The sequence below is a fragment of the Gigantopelta aegis genome, chromosome 13, assembly GCF_016097555.1.
Source record: "Gigantopelta aegis isolate Gae_Host chromosome 13, Gae_host_genome, whole genome shotgun sequence".
NCBI classification, from domain to species: domain Eukaryota; kingdom Metazoa; phylum Mollusca; class Gastropoda; order Neomphalida; family Peltospiridae; genus Gigantopelta; species Gigantopelta aegis.
Window position 1 is genome coordinate 41,181,205 of NC_054711.1, and position 25,033 is coordinate 41,206,237.

The window sequence follows — 25,033 nt, forward strand, 5'->3', positions numbered from 1 at the left end:
ACAATTTTACCGACTTCGCTCATTTCCGTAATGAGTTCATTTGTGTAGACTACAGAAGCCACTATTTAATTCGGTCCCTTTTCTCTTTTTGACATAACTATATGAACAGTATAAATGAGTTATCCTTATCAGACGTTGTTATCTATTACCTTACAAAAGTGGACTGTTTCTAATTAATAATAAATTAAATAGGCAAAGAAGTTTTGATCAGATTGGTACGTCTTCGAAGATGTCTATTAAACCTGTGTTTTCTGATTTGTATAGCAAAGATAAGTACCAGTCATATATTAAAATCTTGCATGGACGCTACCATTCTCGTAACATATTTTTTTCTAGTATCATTAAACAGATCTTTTTATCAGCTACATAAGGTAAGTAGTGGCAATCAATATACAAAATTATTTTACGTGCGCTGTTTGTTAAGTGTAACATGCGTTATTTTTCACTCGTCAGATTGAAATTATGTGCACTGTACGAGTGCGATTGCACCCACACACCTTAAAGGGCAAGGTCTGCTCGTGTCTGATTGATATGTAACATATTACATGTATGTTCCACAGTAGATATAGAGATTATTATACGAGCTTGTGTGTCATACTAATTTTACAAAACAAGTGTCACGATTTTTGTATTGCCCGAGTGAGAACGAGGGTAATACATGAATCCTGACACAAGTTTCGTAAAATCAGTACGATTCACACACGAGTGTAATTATTGATTTATTATCCATATTATTATTGTAAATTTATTTGTGAATAACAAGGGCCATCGAAAAAATGTTTTAACCACAACTAGAAGAAGAGGACGAAATGATGTCATATTTCATATTTCCATCCATCCATCCATCATCCATTCTTCCATCCATCCATCATCCTTCCATCCATCAATCATCCATTCTTTCATTCAACCATCCAACCATCTATACATTCTTTCACGCAACCATTCATCCATCCATCCATTCATCCATCCATTCATCCATCCATCCATTCATCCTTCCATCCAACATCCATCCATTCATCCATCCATCCATCCATCTATTCATCTTCCATCTATACATTCTTTCATCCACCCATCCATCCAGCAGTGTAAGGTAAAAACCGGATCAGTCTACCTTTCAACCGACTGTTCAAAATTGCGCCAAATTCCCTCAATCAAAATTGCGCACCCTTTTCTCTTTGGCATTTAACTGCTCCATTCAAATTCCATTAGCACCACCACCACCCCCACCCGCCTGCTACCGATTTGATCGGGCTGCTGGTGCTCCCCTGCACCTGCCAGTGCAGGCGGTCCCTCCTCTCCCCTCCCCCCACCTTTCCTGTCATGGATGGAGGAGCCGGCCAAGGCAGGCTCTTGTGCCCATGACAGGCGTGTGCTACAACAGCTTGTTCTGAATGTGCATGTAAAACCCTATGACCTGACACATGACAAGTCTAACAGGATATGTTTAGTCTAACAGGATATGTTTAGTCTAACAGGATATATTCAGGTTAACAGTAAGTGTCTCATTTGTAGGTGATCGACGTCGTTGTTCAGTCAGGCGGACACACAAATGACAGTCTGTACACACACCTTATTCTCACTTGTTTTTTCTCAGTTTGCTAATGTGCTTGTTTATTGGGGTTAAGGTCGGTGTATTTTTAAAGTGTGTTGTTTTGTTGCTTCGTGTTAAAGTTATTGGTTGTACCATTGAACTAAATTGTGCTTAGGCCGAACACTGGCAGTGATTACATTAGCCAGAAGAATTAGGGTATGTAGCTAGGCTTAATTTTTATTATTATTTAAAAAAAATTATTGTTATTATTTATTTTTATTTTTTTTAAGGCAAATTATTTTGGGATGATAGTCATTGTATAAACATGTTTTAAAAGCTGAAATAATCTATATTAAAGTATATATAGCAAGAGAGCAAGGTTTTTTATAAGTTTAATTATATTTAATATGATATTTTTAAATATTAATATTAAATGACATTCAAGTTTGTTGATTTCTCGTTATATCATCAGGGAACGTCATATTTGATGACGTCACTTTATATTGGTATTTTGTATTATTGACCGTTATTGTTTAAGAACCAAACAATAATTCAAAATAGAATAAAATTAGTAAGTATTTTAAAATGTAATTCCAGCCAGTGCACCACAGCTGGTACACCAAAGGCCATGGTATGTGATATCCTGTCTGTGAGATGGTGCATATAAAAGATCCCTTGATACTAATGAAAACAAATTTACCATGTTTCCTCTCTAAGACTAAATGTCAAAATAAACAAATGTTTGATACCCAGTAGCCAATGATTAATAAATCAATGCTTTAGTGGTGTCATTAAACAAAACAAACAAACGTTTTAAAATTTAATTATAAGTATCGTCTCTTATTTCTTTTACGTTCATCTGGGCATGAAAAAAAAAATCGTCCACAAACTTATGTGAAAACAACTTGACTGATTTTTGATTTTTTGTGTGTGGTGGATTGATTTTTTCCAACAGAAATTTGGTCAACTCGGAGCTGGGTGTTAAAAGTTTATTTTGTTTAATGACACCACTAGAGCACATTGATTTATTAATCATCAGCTACTGGATGTCAAACATTTAGTAATTTTGACATATAGTCTTAGAGAGGAAACCTGCTACATTTTTCGATTAGTAGCAACAAGGGATGTTTTATATGCACCATCCCACAGACAGGGTAGCACATACGACTGCCTTTGATATACCAGTTGTGGTGCACTGGCTGGAATGAAAGATAGCCCAGTGGGCCCGCCGATGAGGATCAATCCCAGACCTACCACGCATCAAGCGAGCACTTTACCACTGGGCTACGTTTCCGACCCTGTTTTTGTCTTTAAATGAATGTAACTATGCACAATTACTGATGTGGTGCACTGGCTGGAATGAGAAATAGTCAAATGGGTCCACCGATGAGGATCGATCCTAGACTGACTGCATATCAAGGAGAACATTATGTTAGACACTGAGTAGCCCTAGGCAGGATCTAGCTCAGTAGAAAGGGATCTTTTATAAGCACCATCCCGCATACAGGACAGCACATACCACAGCCTTTGATATACCAATGGGTCCACTGACAGGGACCGATCCTAAAGTGACCGCACACCAAGTGAGCACTATACCACTGGGCTACAGCCCGACCTAGGAGTGGGGGGTGGTCTAGGGTTGGGTATGCTTTGCCATGGCCATATCCATCCCCCACCCCTACACCACCCGGATTGAACCTCAGTCTTTACCACTACAGGCGCAGGACATAACCAGTGCTTCTAGATTATGGTAGCCCCACTTCCATGGCTAGTGATATTCAAAGCTCGGCTAGTAAATAACTAAACCGGCCTCGGTGGCATCGTGGTTAGGCCATCGGTCTACAGGCTGGTAGATTCTGGGTTCGGATCCCAGGCGAGGCATGGGATTTTTAATCCAGATACCGACTCCAAACCCTGAGTGAGTGCTCCGCAAGGCTCAATGGGTAGGTGTAAACCACTTGCACCGACCAGTGATCCATAACTGTTTCAACAAAGGCCATGGTTTGTGCTATCCTGCCTGTGGGAAGCACAAATAAAAGATCCCTTGCTGCCTGTTGTAAAAGAGTAGCGTATGTGGCGACAGCGGGTTTCCTCTGAAAAACATTGTCAGAATTACCATATGTTTGACATCCAATAGCCGATGATAAGATAAAAAATCAATGTGCTCTAGTGGCGTCGTTAAATAAAACAAACTTTACCCTTTTTTTTAGTAAATAACTACTATTGCCATGCCCGATGGCTAGTAAATGTTTTTTGATCAAATGTTGCATTTAAGTGTATTTTGTAAATATGAATATCCTTCCACCCCACCCCTACCCCACCCCTTTATAATCTCCTTTAGGTGACATGTCCAATTATTCCTATCAGTGAAACTGTATTTACTTTAAAGTAGGGCTAGTGAATTTTTAATCGTGGCTAGTAAAACATTTTACTCACTGATCCCATGGCTAGTGGATGTTTGTAAGAATTCTAGAAGTCCTGACCTAGTCCAGTGGTAAAGTGCTTGCTTGATGTGTGGTCTGTCTAGGATCGATCCCTGTTGCTGGCCTCATTGGGCTATTTCTTGTTACAGCCAGTGCACCACGACTGGTCTATCAAAGACCATGGTATGTGCTATTCTGTCTCTGGAATGGTGCATATTAAAAAATCCCTTTGTTGTAATATATATATTTTTAGCAGGTTTCTTCTCTAATACTAGATATATATATTTTAAAATTACCAAATGTTTGACATCCAATAGCCGTTTATTAATAAATCAGTGTGCTCTAGTGGTGATGTTAAACAAAACAAACTTATCTTAAGTGGCTGTGTTTTTGAGACGTGCGTGTATTTCCTGTTCTTTCTTAGTCATACAAGATTTCTGTGTGTGTGTGAGAAAAACCTGTTTTAGTTCCAGTTTCATAACAAAGTTCTCCAGTTTCGGTTTCCATTGCATAATCTTCATGCTACTGCATGTTGATTTGAAGTCTAATGTATTCTTCATGAGTCAAACAGATTAAAATTATTTATAAAAAAAAAATTGTTAGTTCAAATTAAGGAAGGTTACTAGTAGTTTTAGTTTTAAGTTACATTATCTTTCAAGTTTTTCCAAGGACTAGAGTTACAGTTAGTACTAAACCAAATAAGTTCTGGCTGGGTAAAAGTTCAAAGTGCACCCAACTTTTGATAGTGCAGTTAATACCACAAGTCCTGTGATTGGTGATAAATCAGGAAACATTTTGTTTTTAAAATCTCGATTAGTGATCGATATGTCTAATTATTTGGAAATTGATTAGCAACTACTGTTTAATGTTTTAAAATTGGATAGCTACTCTCAAACTTGTGTAGGTTTTTTAATCTTAACTATATACTTACCTTTATTTGACACCCAGTAGCCAATGTGAATTGGGCCAGTCATAGCTCAGTGGCACAGCGCGAGAGATCTAGGATCAATTCCCATTGGTGGACCTATTGGCCTATTTCTCATTCTAACCAGTGCTCTACAACAGGTGTAACAAAGGCCGTGGTGTGTGAGATGGTGCATATAAAAGATATCTTGCTGCTAATCGAAAAAGAGTAGCCCATGAAGTGGTGACAGCGGATTTCTTCTCTCAATATCTGTGTTGTCCGTAACCATATGTCCGATGCCATATAACTGTAAATAAAATGTGTTGAGTGTGTCGTTAAATAAAACATTTCCGTCCAATGTGACCATTTGTGTTTGGGTGTCGTTAAACATTAATTCATTTGTTCATTCATTCATTCATTCATTCATTCATTCATTCATTCTTTTATTATGTATTCTATTTTCCCGTCTCTTATAGGAGTTGACCAACAGTTTGATAATGGCAGTGGGATGCTTCACTTGGCGTGTCTGTCACGTAATTTAGACGCGATGCAGTTTCTAATCAACGCCAACATAACACCCAACCTCCGAGACAGAAATGGTGAGTTTACTATAACACCTAACCTCTAACATCCGAGACAGAAATGGTGAGTTTACTATAACTCTTAACCTGTAACCTCCAAGACAGAAATGGTGAGTTTACTATAACTCTTGACCTCTAACCTCCAAGACAGAAATGGTGAGTTTACTATAATTCTTAACCTTTAACCTCCATGACAGATGATGAGTTTACTATAACACCTAACCTCCGAGACAGAAATGGTGAGTTTACTATAATACTTAACCCCCGAGACAGAAATTGTGACTTTATTACAACACCTAACCTCCGAGACCGAAATTGTGAGTTTACTATAACACCTAACCCCTTAGACAGAAATTGTGAGTTTACTATAACACCTAACCCCTGAGACAGAAATGGTGAGTTTATTATAACACCTAACCCCCGAGACAGAAATTGTGAGTTTACTATAACACCTAACCCCTGAGACAGAAATGGTGAGTTTATTATAACACCTAACCCCCGAGACAGAAATTGTGAGTTTATTATAACACCTAACCTCTGAGACAGAAATAGTGAGTTTATTATAACACCTAACCCCCGAGACAGAAATTGTGAGTTTATTATAACATCTAACATCCGAGACAGAAATGGTGAGTTTATTATAACACCTAACCCCCGAGACAGAAATTGTGAGTTTATTATAACATCTAACATCTGAGACAGAAATGGTGAGTTTATTATGTCTGACCTCAGAGACAGAAATGGTGAGTTTACTATAACATCTTACCTCCAAGACAGAAATGGTGAGTTTATTATAACACCTAACCTCTGAGACAGAAATGGTGAGTTTATTATGTCTAACCTCAGAGACAGAAATGGTGAGTTTATTATAACACCTAACCTCTAAGACAGAAATTGTGAGTTTATTATAACACCTAACCTCCGAGACAGAAATGGTGAGTTTATTATAACACCTAACCTCCGAGACAGAAATGGTGAGTTTATTATAACACCTAACCTCAGAGACAGAAATGGTGAGTTTATTATGTCTAACCTCTGAGACAGAAATGGTGAGTTTACTATGACATATAGATGTAGGTGTCCAGGAAATGTGTGGACAAAGGGGTCCACTAGATTCATATTTGAACCTCCCCCCCCTCCACCCCATCACCTCCCAGGTCCAGCCAACGCTCCACCACTGATTTCCTTCGTTTCTCAACAGGTTGTACAGCAGACCAAGTGTGTTTCTGTCCCCAGATGAAGAAACAGCTACCACCGCGCTACCTCGTCCACAAGGAGGCGAACGCCCGCGAGCCGGCCATGAGGTTGAAACCGAGTCTGCAGGACAAAGACACTATCTTCAGTCTCGCGAGAAATCCAAAATTCTACACGGAAATACAGAAAAAACTGCAGGTTTGGGGGATTTTTTTTGTTTATTTGTTTTTTTTTCATTTTCATTTCAACTTATTTTCGTGCTTATATCCAGTTAAGGTTCAAACACGCTGTCCTGGGCACACACCTCGGCTATCTGGGCTGTCTGTACTGTCCTGGGCACACACCTCGATTATCTGGCCTGTCTGCACTGACCTGGGCACACACCTCGGCTATCTGGGCTGTCTGTACTGTCCTGGGCACACACACCTTGGCTATCTGGGCTGTGTGTACTGTCCTGGGCACACACCTCGGCTTTCTGGGCTGTCTGTACTGTCCTGGGCATACACCTCGGCTATCTGGGCTGTTTGTACTGTCCTGGGCACACACACCTCGGCTATCTGGGCTGTCTGTACTGTCCTGGGCACACACCTCGGCTATCTGGGCTGTCTGTACTGTCCTGGGCACACACCTCGGCTATCTGGGCTGTCTGTACTGTCCTGGGCACACACCTCGGCTATCTGGGCTGTCTGTACTGTCCTGGGCACACACACCTCGGCTATCTGGGCTGTTTGTACTGTCCTGGGCACACACACCTCGGCTATCTGGGCTGTCTGTACTGTCCTGGGCATACACCTCGGCTATCTGGGCTGTTTGTACTGTCCTGGGCACACACACCTCGGCTATCTGGGCTGTCTGTACTGTCCTGGGCACACACCTCGGCTATCTGGGCTGTCTGTACTGTCCTGGGCACACACCTCGGCTATCTGGGCTGTCTGTACTGTCCTGGGCACACACACCTCGGCTATCTGGGCTGTCTGTACTGTCCTGGGCACACACCTCGGCTATCTGGGCTGTGTGTACTGTCCTGGGCACACACCTCGGCTATCTGGGCTGTCTGTACTGTCTTGGGCACACACACCTCGGCTATCTGGGCTGTCTGTACTGTCCTGGGCACACACCTCGGCTATCTGGGCTGTCTGTACTGTCCTGGGCACACACCTCGGCTATCTGGGCTGTCTGTACTGTCCTGGGCACACACCTCGGCTATCAGGGCTGTCTGTACTGTCCTGGGCACACACCTCGGCTATCAGGGCTGTCTGTACTGTCCTGGGCACACACCTCTGCTATCTGGCTGTCTGTACTGTCCTGAGCACACACCTCGGCTATCTGGGCTGTTTGTACTGTCCTGGGCATACACCTCGGCTATCTGGGCTGTCTGTACTGTCCTGGGCACACACCTCGGCTATCTGGGCTGTGTGTACTGTCCTGGGCATACACCTCGGCTATCTGGGCTGTCTGTACTGTCCTGGGCACACACACCTCGGCTATCTGGGCTGTCTGTACTGTCCTGGGCACACACACCTCGGTTATCTGGGCTGTCTGTACTGTCCTGGGCACACACACCTCGGCTATCTGGGCTGTCTGTACTGTCCTGGGCACACACACCTCGGCTATCTGGGCTGTCTGTACTGTCCTGGGCACACACACCTCGGCTATCTGGGCTGTCTGTACTGTCCTGGGCACACACCTCGGCTATCTGGGCTGTCTGTACTGTCCTGGGCACACACACCTCGGCTATCTGGGCTGTCTGTACTGTCCTGGGCACACACACCTCGGCTATCTGGGCTGTCTGTACTGTCCTGGGCACACACCTCGGCTATCTGGGCTGTCTGTACTGTCCTGGGCACACACCTCGGCTATCTGGGCTGTCTGTACTGTCCTGGGCACACACCTCGGCTATCTGGGCTGTCTGTACTGTCCTGGGCACACACGTCGGCTATCTGGGCTGTCTGTACTGTCCTGGGCACACACACCTCGGCTATCTGGGCTGTCTGTACTGTCCTGGGCACACACCTTGGCTATCTGGGCTGTCTGTACACCTCGGCTATCTGGGCTGTCTGTACTGTCCTGGGCACACACCTCGGCTATCTGGGTGGTTTGTACTGTCCTGGGCACACACCTCGGCTATCTGGGCTGTCTGTACTGTCCTGGGCACACACACCTCGGCTATCTGGGCTGTCTGTACTGTCCTGGGCACACACCTCGGCTATCTGGGCTGTCTGTACTGTCCTGGGCACACACACCTCGGCTATCTGGGCTGTCTGTACTGTCCTGGGCACACAAACACCTCGGCTATCTGGGCTGTCTGTACTGTCCTGGGCACACACCTCGGCTATCTGGGCTGTCTGTACTGTCCTGGGCACACACCTCGGCTATCTGGGCTGTCTGTACTGTCCTGGGCACACACACCTCGGCTATCTGGGCTGTCTGTACTGTCCTGGGCACACACCTCGGCTATCTGGGCTGTCTGTACACCTCGGCTATCTGGGCTGTCTGTACTGTCCTGGGCACACACCTCGGCTATCTGGGTGGTTTGTACTGTCCTGGGCACACACCTCGGCTATCTGGGCTGTCTGTACTGTCCTGGGCACACACACCTCGGCTATCTGGGCTGTCTGTACTGTCCTGGGCACACACCTCGGCTATCTGGGCTGTCTGTCCAGGACAGTGGGTTAGTGGTTAGTTGTTAGTGGTTAGTGAGAGAGAAAAGGGTGTTGGATGTTAATTCATGTAACCAAGCAACGGGTTACCTAGTTAAAAATTGCCTGAACTGACATTCGGTTACCTACTATTTTGAAGTATTGTCACCTGTTTGTTGTTAAACATTGCCAGGGACATAGGGTGAGAGAGAAGAGGGTGTAGTGGTCATACAGCTACCCATTGAGTCATTAAACCTCACTCTGGGTGGGAGCCGGTACCGGGCTGTGAACCCTGTACCTATCGGCCTTATGTCCAATGGCTTAACCACGACACCACTGCGGCCGGTGATGAAACACAAACCCAGTACCTTTCATGTTTGAACATTTTATAGCAGATCTTTTAAATACTTACCTGCAATACTTGAATTTTTCACAGGTGATAAGAGTGCTTGCCTCAGGTGTTTCCGTTGCAGCTGCCTCAGTGTGTGTGTGTGTGTGTGTGACTTTTAATGATGCCCATATACCACAGAGGTTTCAAGCATGTCCGTCTTGGGTTCCGCCTCAGGATAGCCAGGAGCCCAACCCGGGACAGATCTCTTGTTACAGTGTGTGTGTGTGTGACTTTTAATCATGGTCGTATACCACAGAGGTTTCAAGCATGTCCGTCTTGGGTTCCGCCTCAGGATAGCCAGGAGCCCAACCCGGGACAGAGCTCTTGTTACAGTGTGTGTGTGTGTGTGTGTGTGTGTGTGTGTGTGTGTGTGTGTGACTTTTAATCATGGTCGTATACCACAGAGGTTTTCAGCATGTCTGTCCTGGGTTCCACCTCAGGATAGCCAGGAGCCCAACCCGTGACAGAGCTCTTGTTACAGTGTGTGTGTGTGTGTGTGTGTGTACTTTTAATCATGCTCATATACCACAGGTTTCCAGCATGTCTGTCCTGGGTTCCACCTCAGGATAGCCAGGAGCCCAACCCGTGACAGATCTCTTGTTACAGTGTGTGTGTGTGTGTGTGTGTGTGTGACTTTTATCATGCTCATATACCACAGGTTTCCAGCATGTCTGTCCTGGTTCCACCTCAGGATAGCCAGGAGCCCAACCCGTGACAGAGCTCTTGTTACAGTGTGTGTGTGTGTGTGTGTGTGTGTGTGTGTGTAACTTTTAATCATGCTCATATACCACAGGTTTCCAGCATGTCTGTCCTGGTTCCACCTCAGGATAGCCAGGAGCCCAACCTGTGACAGAGCTCTTGTTACAGTGTGTGTGTGTGTGTGTGTGACTTTTAATCATGGTCGTATACCACAGAGGTTTCCAGCATGTCTGTCCTGGTTCCACCTCAGGATAGCCAGGAGCCCAACCCGTGACAGAGCTCTTGTTACAGTGTGTGTGTGTGTGTGTGTGACTTTTAATCATGCTCATATACCACAGGTTTCAAGCATGTCCGTCCTGGGTTCCGCCTCAGGATAGCCGGAAAACCAACCCGGGACAGAGCTCCCTCCGTGGACCAATTCTCTGGTTGGATTTTTTCCATCCCAACCACTGTACCACGACTGGTACATCAAAAGCCGTGGTATGTGCTGTCCTGTCAGTGGGATGGTGCATATAAAAGATCCCATGCTACTAATGGAAAAAATGTAATGGGTTTCCTCTCTAAAACAGTATGTGAGAATTGCCATATGTTTGATTGATTGGAAACATATTGTATTGTACAAAGAACAAAAGAATCGGGCACAAGTTTGACAACTTATGAGGTCCTCTTCTATACACATACAATATACATGGCGGCTATATTTGACATCCAATAGCTGATGATGAATAAATCAATGTGTTCTAGTGGTGTCGCTAAAAAAAAAAAACTTTAACTGAATAGCAATAGTTTAAATGTGCTGAGATGTAAAACAATGTATTCTAGTGGTGTCGTTAAAACAAACTTTAACTGAATAGCAATAGTTTAAATGTGCTGAGATGTAAATCAATGTGTTCTAGTGGTGTCGTTAAACAAAACAAACTTTAACTGAATAGCAATAGTTTAAATGTGCTGAGATGTAAAACAATGTATTCTAGTGGTGTCGTTAAAACAAACTTTAACTGAATAGCAATAGTTTAAATGTGCTGAGATGTAAAACAATGTGTTCTAGTGGTGTCGTTAAACAAAACAAACTTTAACTGAATAGCAATAGTTTAAATGTGCTGAGATGTAAATCAATGTGTTCTAGTGGTGTCGTTAAACAAAACAAACTTTAACTGAATAGCAATAGTTTAAATGTGCTGAGATGTAAATCAGTGTGTTCTAGTGGTGTCGTTAAAACAAACTTTAACTAAATAGCAATAGTTTAAATGTGCTGAGATGTAAATCAATGTATTCTAGTGGTGTCGTTAAAACAAACTTTAACTGAATAGCAATAGTTTAAATGTGCTGAGATGTAAAACAATGTGTTCTAGTGGTGTCGTTAAAACAAACTTTAACTGAATAGCAATAGTTTAAATGTGCTGAGATGTAAATCAATGTGTTCTAGTGGTGTCGTTAAACAAAACAAACTTTAACTGAATAGCAATAGTTTAAATGTGCTGAGATGTAAATCAGTGTGTTCTAGTGGTGTCGTTAAAACAAACTTTAACTGAATAGCAATAGTTTAAATGTGCTGAGATGTAAATCAATGTGTTCTAGTGGTGTCGTTAAACAAAACAAACTTTAACTGAATAGCAATAGTTTAGATGAGCTGAGATGTAAAACAATGTGTTCTAGTGGTGTCATTAAACAAAACAAACTTTAACTGAATAGCAATAGTTTAGATGAGCTGAGATGTTTTTAAACAAATATCTGCTACTTCACATAATATATAATAAGATGGGATGAAAAGTTAAAACATTTTAACGTCTTCCTTACCACTGAATTTTGTAGATGTTTGACTTCAACGTGAACACCGAATGTGACAGTAATGGAGATTTCCTGCTTCATATCGCAGTAAAGGGAGGTAAGATGAAGTTTGTTAACTTAAATACCGTAAAGTGAGATATCTGTTCACACTTACATTATACGGGTCAGGGCGTAGCCAAGCGGTAAAGTGAGATATCTGTTCACACTTACATTATACGGGTCAGGGCGTAGCCAAGCGGTAAAGTGAGATATCTGTTCACACTTACATTATACGGGTCAGGGCGTAGCCAAGCGGTAAAGTGAGATATCTGTTCACACTTACATTATACGGGTCAGGGCGTAGCCAAGCGGTAAAGTGAGATATCTGTTCACACTTACATTATACGGGTCAGGGCGTAGCCAAGCGGTAAAGTGAGATATCTGTTCACACTTACATTATACGGGTCAGGGCGTAGCCAAGCGGTAAAGTGAGATATCTGTTCACACTTACATTATAGGGGTCAGGGCGTAGCCAAGCGGTAAAGTGAGATATCTGTTCACACTTACATTATATGGGTCAGGGCGTAGCCAAGCGGTAAAGTGAGATATCTGTTCACACTTACATTATATGGGTCAGGGCGTAGCCAAGCGGTAAAGTGAGATATCTGTTCACACTTACAATATATGGGTCAGGACGTAACCCAGCGGTAAAGTGAGATATCTGTTCTCACTTACATTATATGGGTCAGGGCGTAGCCAAGCGGTAAAGTGAGATATCTGTTCTCACTTACATTATATGGGTCAGGGCGTAGCCAAGCGGTAAAGTGAGATATCTGTTCACACTTACATTATATGGGTCAGGACGTAGCCAAGCGGTAAAGTGAGATATCTGTTCACACTTACATTATATGGGTCAGGGCGTAGCCAAGCGGTAAAGTGAGATATCTGTTCTCACTTACATTATATGGGTCAGGACGTAACCCAGCGGTAAAGTGAGATATCTGTTCTCACTTACATTATATGGGTCAGGGCGTAGCCAAGCGGTAAAGCACTCGGTTGATGCATGGTCAGTCTGAGATCAACCCACGTTGGTGGGCCCATTGGGCTATTTCTCATTCCAGCCAGTGCACCACGACTGGTATATCAAAGGCCATGGTATATGCTGGCATGTCTGTGGGATGATGCATATAAAAGATCCCTTGCTACTAATGGAAAAATGTAGCAGGTTTCCTCTCTAACGCTATATGTCAGAATTACCAAATGTTTGACATCCAATAACAGATGATTAATAAATCAATGTGCTCTAGTGGTGTCGTTAAACAAAACAAAAACTAACGTTTATATTATATTATTGACATCTCCAAGACATGATTTATCAGGAAATAAACTTGTATTGGCATCAGCAGTGAAATGTACAAACCCCAAAACATTCCTTTGATACCAGATTTGAATTAAAGTTATAATTTTGTGTGAATTTGTCCTGTGAAAATATTTCCCTTTACACTGTAATTCACAAACCTTAATTTGACATACGCATACAGTCAGATTGTGCAACAGTTACTAATCAAATTAAAAATTAATTGGCATCTGCTATTTAACATTTTAGACTTCCGTATATCGGAATATCTGAAACTTGCACATGGCAAATCTTTATATGACACTAATGCACCCATTACGCACAGTACGCATGTGCGTAATGCAAAACACATCTGGGAATAGGTCGAGGCTGTCTGTAATTGTTCTATAAAAATGTGTTGAGTGCGTCGTTAAATAAAACATTTCTTTCTTTCTTTCTTTCTATAAAATATCCTCTTCCCTTTTTCAGTAATTAAGTTTCCCCAATAAAGTTTGCGTGTGTAATGCTAAACAGTTTCTGGTTACGCCCCTGAAATATTCACGTAATGTTTTCAGTTTGGCTGTCTCCTGAAATATTCACGTACTGTTTTCAGTTTGGCTGTCTCCTGAAATATTCACGTACTGTTTTCAGTTTGGCTATCTCCTGAAATATTCACGTACTGTTTTCAGTTTGGCTGTCTCCTGAAATATTCACGTACTGTTTTCAGTTTGGCTGTCTCCTGAAATATTCACGTACTGTTTTCAGTTTGGCTGTCTCCTGAAATATTCACGTACTGTTTTCAGTTTGGCTGTCTCCTGAAATATTCACGTACTGTTTTCAGTTTGGCTATCTCCTGAAATATTCACGTACTGTTTTCAGTTTGGCTGTCTCCTGCAGGGCAGGATGTAGCCCAGTGGTAAAGCTCTCGCTCGATGCAGGGCTGGTCTGGGATCGATCCCCGTTTGTGGAGCTGTTGGGGTATATCTTCTTCCAGCCAGTGCTCCATAATGGGTGTAACAAAGTCCATGGGATGTACAATCCTGTCTGTGTAAAAGATCCCTTGCTGTTAATTAGAAAGAATAAAGTTTGTTTTGTTTAACAACACCACTGGATCACATTCATTAATTAATCATCGGCTATTGGATGTCAAACATTTGGTTATTCTGTCTCGTAGTCATCAGAGGAAACCTGCTACATTTTTTCTAATGCAGCAAGGGATCTTTTATATGCACTTTCCCACAGACAAGAAATTACATACCATGGTCTTTGTCCAGTTGTGGCGCACTGGTTGGAACAAGAAAAAACCAAATCAGTTGAATGGATCCACTGAGGTGGTTCGATCCTGCGACCCAAGCACCTCAAGCGAGCACTCAACCCAGTGAGCTAAATCCTGCCTCTAATTGGAATGAGTAGCCATTGTGTCGGGGGCAGCAAGTTTCCTCTCGCATTATCTTAACCATATGTCTGACGACGTATAACCATAATTAAAATGTACTGAATGCGTGGTGAAATAAAACATTCATTCCTTCTTCCTATTTTCATTCGGAACAATAATTAATCATATGTAATTTTTCCGTTTCCAGGTTTAAATAATCTTTTCTTGCCTATTTTCACTAATTTTTCCGTTTCCAAGTTTAAATAAGATTTTCTTGCCTATTTTCATTCTAACAATATTTATGTAATTTTTGTGTTTCCAGGTTTAAATTATCTTTTCTTACCTATTTTCACTCTTAATAATTATATATAGGTATTTACATTATTTTTGTGTTTCCAGGTTTAAATTACCTTTTCTTGCCTATTTTCACTCTAACAATTCTATATAATTACGTAATGTTTCTGTATGCAGGTTTAACCCATCTCCCGTCAATAATGAGCCTGATGAAGATCCAGACGGCCGATGTTGAGCTGTGTAATGCTGACGGCATGACGGCACTCATGTTGGCCGCGGCCGCTGGAAACTGTGTCCTCTGTGACGTACGTAGAATGATGAAGAATTAGTTTTTATGTTCGAATTTTTCTTTTCAACTTTATCTGTCCTCAAACAAAGTAGTAGTCTGGTCTCGACCAAACAGCGAAAGAAAAAAGAATGGAGTTGCAGTCACATGACCGGAACTAGAGGGAGCATACAGTAGAAGAATTTAGACCATCCCATTGGCTTTTGGGATGTTCGGACCAGATTACTAGCCGTAGGTGGGAGGGGGGGGGGGGGGTGCACTTGTTTGAGGACAGGTAATATATTCATAAAAGAGAAAATACCTCAAGTTTTCTCCAGTTTGTAATTTTTTTAGAATTTATTGATGTTTAGGGTTAGGGTTAGCGAAGTGATTTTATACTAAATTTGTGGTTATTATACATCGATAAAGTCACAAAAAATGGCAAACAATTCTTATAATTACAAACAATACAACTTATTTAGGTTTAAAAAGAAAAAAAAGGTTGTCCTTTCCACGATGTTTTACGTAATGACGTCATTTTCTGAGGTTTATCGAAGGATAACATTCGGTTTTTAATCAACATCGTCCAATCAGAATAGAAAGAAGAAAGAAAGAAATGTTTTATTTAATGATGCACTCAACACATTTTATGTACGGTTATATGGCATCAGCCAATCAGAATAGAGTAAATTGTATAAGGGCGGAAAATTTGTAATAATATATTAATATACAATGTATAGGCTTTCAAATGTGCCTTTGTGATGTAAATAGAAAGCAGTTTTGTTTTTTTAACTCTGTTAAATATTTTTTTTGCTGTCAATGGGTCATTTGTTTACAAGCCAACAAGACCTCTATACCTGAGTGTAACGTTTTGATGAGATTCAGTCGAAGTGCGTGATGTCAAACTACATTTGTGCTAATTGCAATGATGATATATCACCGATTGAGGAGATTTATGAAATATCAAATTAAAATGTTATTTTAGAAGTGTTATAGGATAACTAGAAATCACTGCTCATGTTTTTTAATATGTTAAATATCAGAGCCTCGACAAATACCAATTAACATAGACTCGGTTGATATTTTCCGTATCAAAAACTATGAGTCCTCTAGTTATCGTTTGAGTCAGTGCACCACGACTGGTACTACAAAGGCTATGGTATGTGCTATCCTGTGTGGGATGGTGCATATAAAAGAATCCTTGCTGCTAATTGAAAAGAGTAGCCCATGAAGTGGCGACAGCGTTTTCTTCTCTCTATATCTGTGTGGTCCTTAACCATATGTTTTACACCATATAACCGTACATAAAATGTGTTGAGTGTGTCGTTAAATAAAACATTTCTTTCTTTTTTTCTATTTATCAATTTTGTGTAAAAATTTCTCACATTGCTGTTGAAAAAAAAAAGATGCTATAAGTGTAATAGGTTGTCTAATTTCCAGACTACTTTCTAGACATGCTTCTTATTTTCATAACATTTGCTTCCAAATTAAACATCTGAGAAGCAAAATTAATTTCAAGCCTTGTTGGATCATGGACGATGACTCCACTGTTGGTAGGGGAAATAACTCCATGAGGAATTATGACTTAAGAAAAATCTTAATTTTGGAATTTTAGCATTGTTAGTGTGCATATAAATATTTGCATAAATTTGATTAATAATGGAAAAATTAGACTTTGACTTTTTAGTAATATGTTTACACTTTAGTTTGTAACTAAAATCATATTTCCGTGTATTGTAATTAAAGTCATATGGCTGTGTTTTGTGTACCTGTTTGTTCTCGATTTCTCCTCAGGTGTTGATTTGTCTGTTTGGAGCAGATGCTAACAAGCAGAACCCGAACATTGGCCGGTCTGCCTTACATTATGCTGTTGAAGGAAACCACAGGAAAACTGTCGAGTAAGTTGTTTTTAATGACATACCGTCTATTTATAGAAAAACAACCGTGGACAGTGAGAGAACACTCTATGAAGTGATCTTAACATGGATTCAGGTTGTAGCCAATTCCAGCATAGATATCAGAAGTGAGGGGGAGGGGCAGGGGGAGGAGCAGGAGGGGGAGAGAAGAGACATGTGGAAAGAGAGAGAGAGGGTGAGAGGGGGGAAGACTCAGAGAAGGGGAGAGAAAAAGAGGGGGAGGGAGAGAGAGAAAGGGAGGGAGGGAGGGGAGAGAGAAGGAGAAAGAGAGGGTGAGAGAGGGGGAAAGGGAGGGTGAGAGAGAGAGGGGGAAAGGGAGGAATGGAGGGATGGAGAAGAGAGAAAGAGGGGAGGGAGAGAGAAGGAGGGAGGGGTTTACAGGGCTCACACTGGAAATAATTTTGGTTTAGCCAATTTTCAGATTTTGTATAGTATCTCCTTGAAAATTATTAAAATGTGGCTGATTTAAGGGCTAATTGATTAGCCAAAGACTAAATGTTGTAGCCACTTTGTATAAAAATTAGCAATTGGCTAATATGGCCATGTACAGGGTGAGCCCTGGGGTTACCTGCCAGCCTAAGTCAGTAACACATAATTATGAATTATCATTATGTTTTGCCAACTTTGGTGGGTAATTTGTTTTGACAACTGAGTCATACTCGATAAGAAACGGGTTTTTGTGACCCATTTTCATCTTCTACACATCTAAATATTTTTATTTTCATTTTGATGTTTTCATTTTCATATTTTTATTTTCATATTACTATTTTCATATTTTCTTTTTGATGTTCTCAGATTTTGATGTTCTCAGTTCCGATTTTGATGTTCACAGTTCTGATTTTGACGTTCTGATTTTGATGTTCTCAGTTCTGATTTTGATGTTCTGATTTTCATGTTCTCAGTTCCGATTTTGATGTTCTCAGTTCTGATTTTGATGTTCTCAGTTCTGATTTTGATGTTCTCAGTTCTGATTTTCATGTTCTCAGTTCTGATTTTGATGTTCTCAGTTCCGATTTTGATGTTCTCAGTTCTGATTTTGATGATTTCAGATGTCTAGTGAGAAGGGGGGCTGATGTGAACATTGAGGATCACGATGGGCGTCGACCGGATGATATCCCATCATACAACGGGAGTGAGGACGACTGTAAGGAGGTTATCAGTTTCAACAGAAGTAAAAGGCTAGAGGCTCTCAGTGACCAAGTCAGAAAGGTAACATACATATGATAATGAACTCATTTATTTTTTTAAGGAAGACCTCTTGTGAAATAATTCATGAACTCGTCAATTTTTTTAAGGAAGACCTCTTGTGAAATAATCCTGGGACTGTCACTTCAGTTTGAGAGATCAAAATTTTCAAAAGATCGATGTTTGAGTTAATCAAATTTGACTAATGTTTCATGAGAAAATACAATTTTGGATAATCAAGCAAACATATCAGTAACGAAAGGAATTATTGTAAAGTAGGAGGATGTTGTTAAAATAAACTTTAAATTAATGAGTCTGAAATGTTTTGTTTGTAGGGCGATGTTGAGATGACGTTGTTGATGACGTTGTTAAATTTATATTAGTGCAGTGTTTTGTTTGTAGGGCGATGTTGAGATGACGTTGCTGTATTCGACAGACCTGTGTGTGGTTGACAAAGATAGCTACACGTTGTTGATGACATTGTTAAACTTTATATTAGTGCAGTGTTTTGTTTGTAGGGCGATGTTGAGATGACGTTGCTGTATGTGACAGACCTGTATGTGGTTGACGAAGATGGCTACACGTTGTTGATGATCGCCGTCATCTACAACCGAGCCGATACGCTCGCCATTCTGCTCGCCAAAAACCGGTCAACCATAAACGCCCAGCATACCAAGGTACGCACAGAGTGTTCTACGTGAGTGGTCGTTGGATATCGTGTACATAATTTATCCTGCAACCACTGTTTCTATTGACAGATTATGATGACCGGTTTAAGCAAAGTCATGAACATATACTAGCAGATTATGACTTTTGACGTCACACACATAGCTACATTACAAAATTGCTCATTTGACCTCTAGGTCATTGTACAATGTGGAAGAAATAACGTAAATAATAGCTTTTCCCCTTAAATTTTATGGTCTGCAGGATAAAAGTAATAACTAGTTACTGACGTCGGATATCTGCTTTATCCTGTTCAGGCCGAATGAGAAATTCCACTCAGCAGAGCCTCGCTGAATTTCCCATTCTAACCATCACAGGATAAAGCAGATATCTGACGTCATTAACTAGTTATTCTCTATATATTCACCTTTAAGTCAATCTCACCTGTAAGTTGATCATAAATGGCCAGCATACCAAGGTACTCATAGACAGAGAATTCTGCAATTAGATATCATATATACTCCACTATTAGTCAATCCCTCCTATCTCAATGATTAAAATGTAAAAACATTTACCAACCTATAAGCCTCGTAACGTTTTGTCACTGACAGAATTCTGCATACGTGGCCATCAGATACCGTATATCTTATGAGTTGTTTCCGAGTGTATCAAACCAGCAAAAGTAGTGACATTTTGATACAAATATTTCAAAGATAAATGATGTCTATACCTCATACTAGCCTCAACTAAATGTGCTTTTTGATAATATCATTTTGGCTTCACAAAAAAGAAAACGAAAAAAAGTGTTTTGTAAATTAAAAAAAATGTTCTATTTTTATCTGCAATTTGTGAAAACATTAAATGAAATGGCAATACTCGCCTATAGTCAAGAATGTTGTTTGCTTACAGTTTGAAATTATAACTGCTCGGTTAGTTGATTATTCTTTTTTGATTTGTGTCTACAAGTTGGTTATTGTGACACATGACTCGTGTGTTCACTGGTTATTGTGACACATGACTCGTGTGTTCACTGGTTATTGTGACACATGACTCATGTGTTCACTGGTTCTTGTTGTGACTGTTTCAGACGGGGATGACCGCTCTCAGTATTGCTGCACAGATGGGAAACGATGCCATTGTCGAGATTCTCCTTGAGTAAGTTCCACTGTAGTACTGCAGTAAATATACTCTTCACATCAACACTGAACAGGAAAGAATGACTGTAAACAAACCACTCATCATTAGTGTCAGGACATTAACTGTGTTACAGCAGTCAGTCTCACATTACTGACATTGAATCTCACATTACTGACATTGAATCTCACATTATCGACATTACCGACATTCACTATCACATTACCGACATACACTGTCACATTGCTGACATTCAGTGTCACATTACTGACATTCAGTGTGACATTACCGACATTCAGTGTGACATTACTGACATTCAGTGTCACATTAATTACATTCACTATCACATTACTGACATTCAGTGTCACATTACATCTTTGTACTTTATTTAAGGATTGTCTCTTATTTCTGAGAAGAAAAAAATCATCCACAAACTGAATCGACGTTCCTCACATATACGTTTGCGGATGATGTTTTTTGTTCATACGCAGATGAATGTAAAAGAAATAATTGACAATACTTATAATTAAATTTGAAATATACATACTAATAATAATATTAAAAGTTCATATTTTATTTGAATTATTCTTTTAAAATTAAAACAATAACGCTCAGTAAGACAAATTACCAATATAAAAAGACGTCATCAGGTATGACGTTCCCGGACGATGTAAGTTTTACATTCATCGAGATATGAACAAACTCTCGTTGCTACGTCTGGACCAATGGGATGACATTATATTGTAATGAATATAACAGAAACTTAATTATATAATAATAACATTAAAAGTTAATGTTTTATTTTGAATTGTCAGTATAAAGTGACGCCATCAGATATGACGTTCCTTGACAACGTTACGTTTACGTTCATCGAGAAGTAATCAAACTCATGTTGCTACGTCTGGACCAATGGAATGATGTTATTTTGTAATGAATATAACAGAAATTTAATTATATAATAATAACATTAAAAGTTAATGTTTTATTTTGAATTGTCAGTATAAAGTGACGCCATCAGATATGACGTTCCTTGACAACGTTACGTTTACGTTCATCGAGAAGTAATCAAACTCATGTTGCTACGTCTGGACCAATGGAATGATGTTATTTAGTAGTGAATGTAACGGAAATGTAATTAGACAGACATTACGATGTCATTGGTGACTGAAATGTGCTTTACACTGCAATACCAAGTGTTGTCCTTATTTCTTTATTTCAGTATAGTAAAACAACAGAATTATCACATTCTTCTGAGATTCTTAAATATATTGCTAATTAACATCTGTTAAAACGTTTTGTATTTTCATAAAGATAACACGCTATATCATGTGTTAAATTTAGAAATTTTATATTGGTTTTATCCAGCAATGTTTTTATATATTAACCTTTGACTCTTTAATCACCAATCTATTTTTCGTGCTGGGGTGTGATTAAATATCAATTAATCCATTTCTTGTGGAAGATTTGTTTCTTTAAGGGATCAAAAGATAATACTACATATAAAAGTTTGACACTTTTTTAAAGTGTATTTATGTACACCAACATCACTGTAACAGGGTTCAAAGTTAGGAATTGTTTTTACCTATCACGGCAATTTAAAAATGTTTTTGCCTCAGCCTAAAATGCTCACCAATGACAGTTTTGAGCCTGTTTACAACAATTTTAAAAAGTAACCTTTCCAACAAATATCAATATGAAAAATGATCCCTTCAACCAACAGAAATTATAATGTTTAATTAAACGGCCATCGGTAAAGTCCCTGACCTACGGCAGTTCATATCGCAAGTTCGGACCTAAATCTGTGGAATGTGCTGTTCTGTCTGAATGAGTGCGTAGCAAAATCTGGCTGATGTTAAATAATTAATTGCTTATGCGGCTCCTGCAGGGTATTTTTTTTCTTTCTTCTTAGCCAAATGTTTCTTTTTCATATTTGGATTATTTCTTTTCAGACAAGGAGCAAACCCGGGTATAGCAGACATGGATGGTTATCTCCCTTTACACCATGCAATTCTCAACAACCAAGAGATGGTGCTCGATGTGTTTCTCCACTTCTTCCCAGACACGTTCATCGTAAGTAAACGTTTGGTTTGTTTAACGACACCACTAGAGCATATTGATTTATTTAATCATCCACTATTGGATGTCAAACATTTGATAGTTTTGACATTGTCTTAAAAAGGAAACCCACTACATTTTTCCACAGGGAAAACCCCAAATTCATCGAAGGAGATCGATCCCGGAACCCACAGCATGTCAGGTGAATGATCTATCACTGAGCTACATCCTGCCCCCTCCATACTAAAAGTTTTGTTTAACGACACCACTAGAGCACATTGATTTATTAATCATCCACTATTGGATGTCAAACGTTTGGTAGTTTTGACATTGTCTTAAAAAGGAAACCTGCTACATTTTTCCATGAGTAGCAAGGAATCTTTCATATGCCTAATCCCTCAGACAGGATAGCACATACTACGGCCTTTGATAGACCAGTCTTGGTGCACTGGCTGGAATGAAAAAGGGGTGTGGGATGTAGCCCAGTGGTAAAACCTCGTGTGCTGTCCAATTAGGATCGATCCCCATTGGTGGACCCACTGAGCTATTTCCATTACCAGCCAGTGCACAATGACTGGTGTATCAAAGGCTGTGGTATGTGCTATCCTGTCTGTGGGATGGTGCTTATAAAAGATTCCTTGCTACTAATGGAAAAATGTAGCAGGTTTCCTCTCTAAGACTATGTAAAAATTAGCAAATGTTAGACATTCAATTGCCGATGATAAATAAATCAATGTGCTCTAGTGGTGTCGTTAAACAAAACAAAACTTTTGGTATGGAAGGGAGCGGGATGTAGCTCAGTGATAGATCATTCACCTGACATGCTGTGGCTTCCGGGATCAATCTCCCTCGATGAATTCGGGGTTTTTACTGTGCAATCCAGTACCCTATAACTTGTTCATCGAAGGCTGCAGTGTGTACTGTTCTGACAATTAGGAAATTCACATAAAAGATCCCTTGCTGCTTTTTGATAGAACAATCCTATGTGGTTGTAATACAAAGTGCCAATACAAAATGTCTTCACAAATGACGTTCCTTGGTAAAAGATCCCTTGCTGCTTTTTGATAGAACAATCCTATGTGACTGTAATAACAAAATGCCAATACAAAATGTCTTCATATAAGACGTTCCTTGGTAAAAGATCCCTTGCTGCTTTTTGATAGAACAATCCTATGTGACTAATACAAAGTGCCAATACAAAATGTCTTCACATATGATGTTCCTTGGTAAAAGATCCCTTTCTGCTTTTTGATAGAACAATCCTATGTGGCTGTAATACAAAATGCCAATACAAAATGTCTTCACATATGATGTTCCTTGGTAAAAGATCCCTTGCTGCTTTTTGATAGAACAATCCTATGTGGCTGTAATACAAAATGCCAATACAAAATGTCTTCACATATGATGTTCCTTGGTAAAAGATCCCTTTCTGCTTTTTGATAGAACAATCCTATGTGGCTGTAATACAAAATGCCAATACAAAATGTCTTCACATATGATGTTCCTTGGTAAAAGATCCCTTGCTGCTTTTTGATAGAACAATCCTATGTGGCTGTAATACAAAATGCCAATACAAAATGTCTTCACATATGATGTTCCTTGGTAAAAGATCCCTTTCTGCTTTTTGATAGAACAATCCTATGTGGCTGTAATACAAAATGCCAATACAAAATGTCTTCACATATGATGTTCCTTGGTAAAAGATCCCTTGCTGCTTTTTGATAGAACAATCCTATGTGGCTGTAATACAAAATGCCAATACAAAATGTCTTCACATATGATGTTCCTTGGTAAAAGATCCCTTGCTGCTTTTTGATAGAACAATCCTATGTGGCTGTAATACAAAATGCCAATACAAAATGTCTTCACATATGATGTTCCTTGGTAAAAGATCCCTTGCTGCTTTTTGATAGAACAATCCTATGTGGCTGTAATACAAAATGCCAATACAAAATGTCTTCACATATGATGTTCCTTGGTAAAAGATCCCTTGCTGCTTTTTGATAGAACAATCCTATGTGGCTGTAATACAAAATGCCAATACAAAATGTCTTCACATATGATGTTCCTTGGTAAAAGATCCCTTGCTGCTTTTTGATAGAACAATCCTATGTGGCTGTAATACAAAATGCCAATACAAAATGTCTTCACATATGATGTTCCTTGGTAAAAGATCCCTTGCTGCTTTTTGATAGAACAATCCTATGTGGCTGTAATACAAAATGCCAATACAAAATGTCTTCACATAAGATGTTCCTTGGTAAAAGATCCCTTGCTGCATTTTGGTAGAAGTGCCTATTTGGCTGTAATGCTAAGTGCCAATACAAAATGAAGTCATCATGTATGACGTCCCCTGATGATGTAATTTTTACATTGAACAAACTCATTGCTAATGGGATGGCATTAAATTGTAATGAATATAACAAAAATTTAATTATTATGGCATATATTGTAGCTTATAGTGAGTATTTATTACCAAACGATATCGAAGAATGGTGCGCAATAGTAAGAAAATTATTAAAAATATACTGAAGACAGCAGCTTTAAAAATCTAATGTTAAATTTACAAATCCTGTTTTTGACTTGATACAGGCATGTGACTATACATGTATTTAGAATGTTTATAAAATAAAACGGGCTTCGTAAATTTGGTCCGAATATATTCGAGTTTTAACTGA

At 39.8% G+C, this 25,033-nt stretch overlaps 1 protein-coding gene across 3 annotated transcripts in view; it reads left to right on the forward strand.

The window, feature by feature from the left end:
* The window catches only part of LOC121387418 (ankyrin-3-like), an 80,557-nt gene that overhangs the window by 26,675 nt on the left and 28,849 nt on the right, over positions 1-25,033 (forward strand). For 2 of the 3 annotated variants that reach the window (XM_041518526.1, XM_041518527.1), the window contains 9 exons: positions 5,335-5,457; positions 6,641-6,831; positions 12,175-12,247; positions 15,312-15,439; positions 17,194-17,297; positions 18,365-18,524; positions 19,019-19,177; positions 20,254-20,321; positions 22,250-22,370. In XM_041518526.1, the coding sequence (XP_041374460.1) occupies positions 5,335-5,457; positions 6,641-6,831; positions 12,175-12,247; positions 15,312-15,439; positions 17,194-17,297; positions 18,365-18,524; positions 19,019-19,177; positions 20,254-20,321; positions 22,250-22,370 (1,127 nt within the window). Of the gene's footprint in view, positions 1-1,679; positions 1,748-5,334; positions 5,458-6,640; positions 6,832-12,174; positions 12,248-15,311; positions 15,440-17,193; positions 17,298-18,364; positions 18,525-19,018; positions 19,178-20,253; positions 20,322-22,249; positions 22,371-25,033 lie in introns of those variants that run through there. The other variant, XM_041518528.1, reaches the window with a different exon arrangement.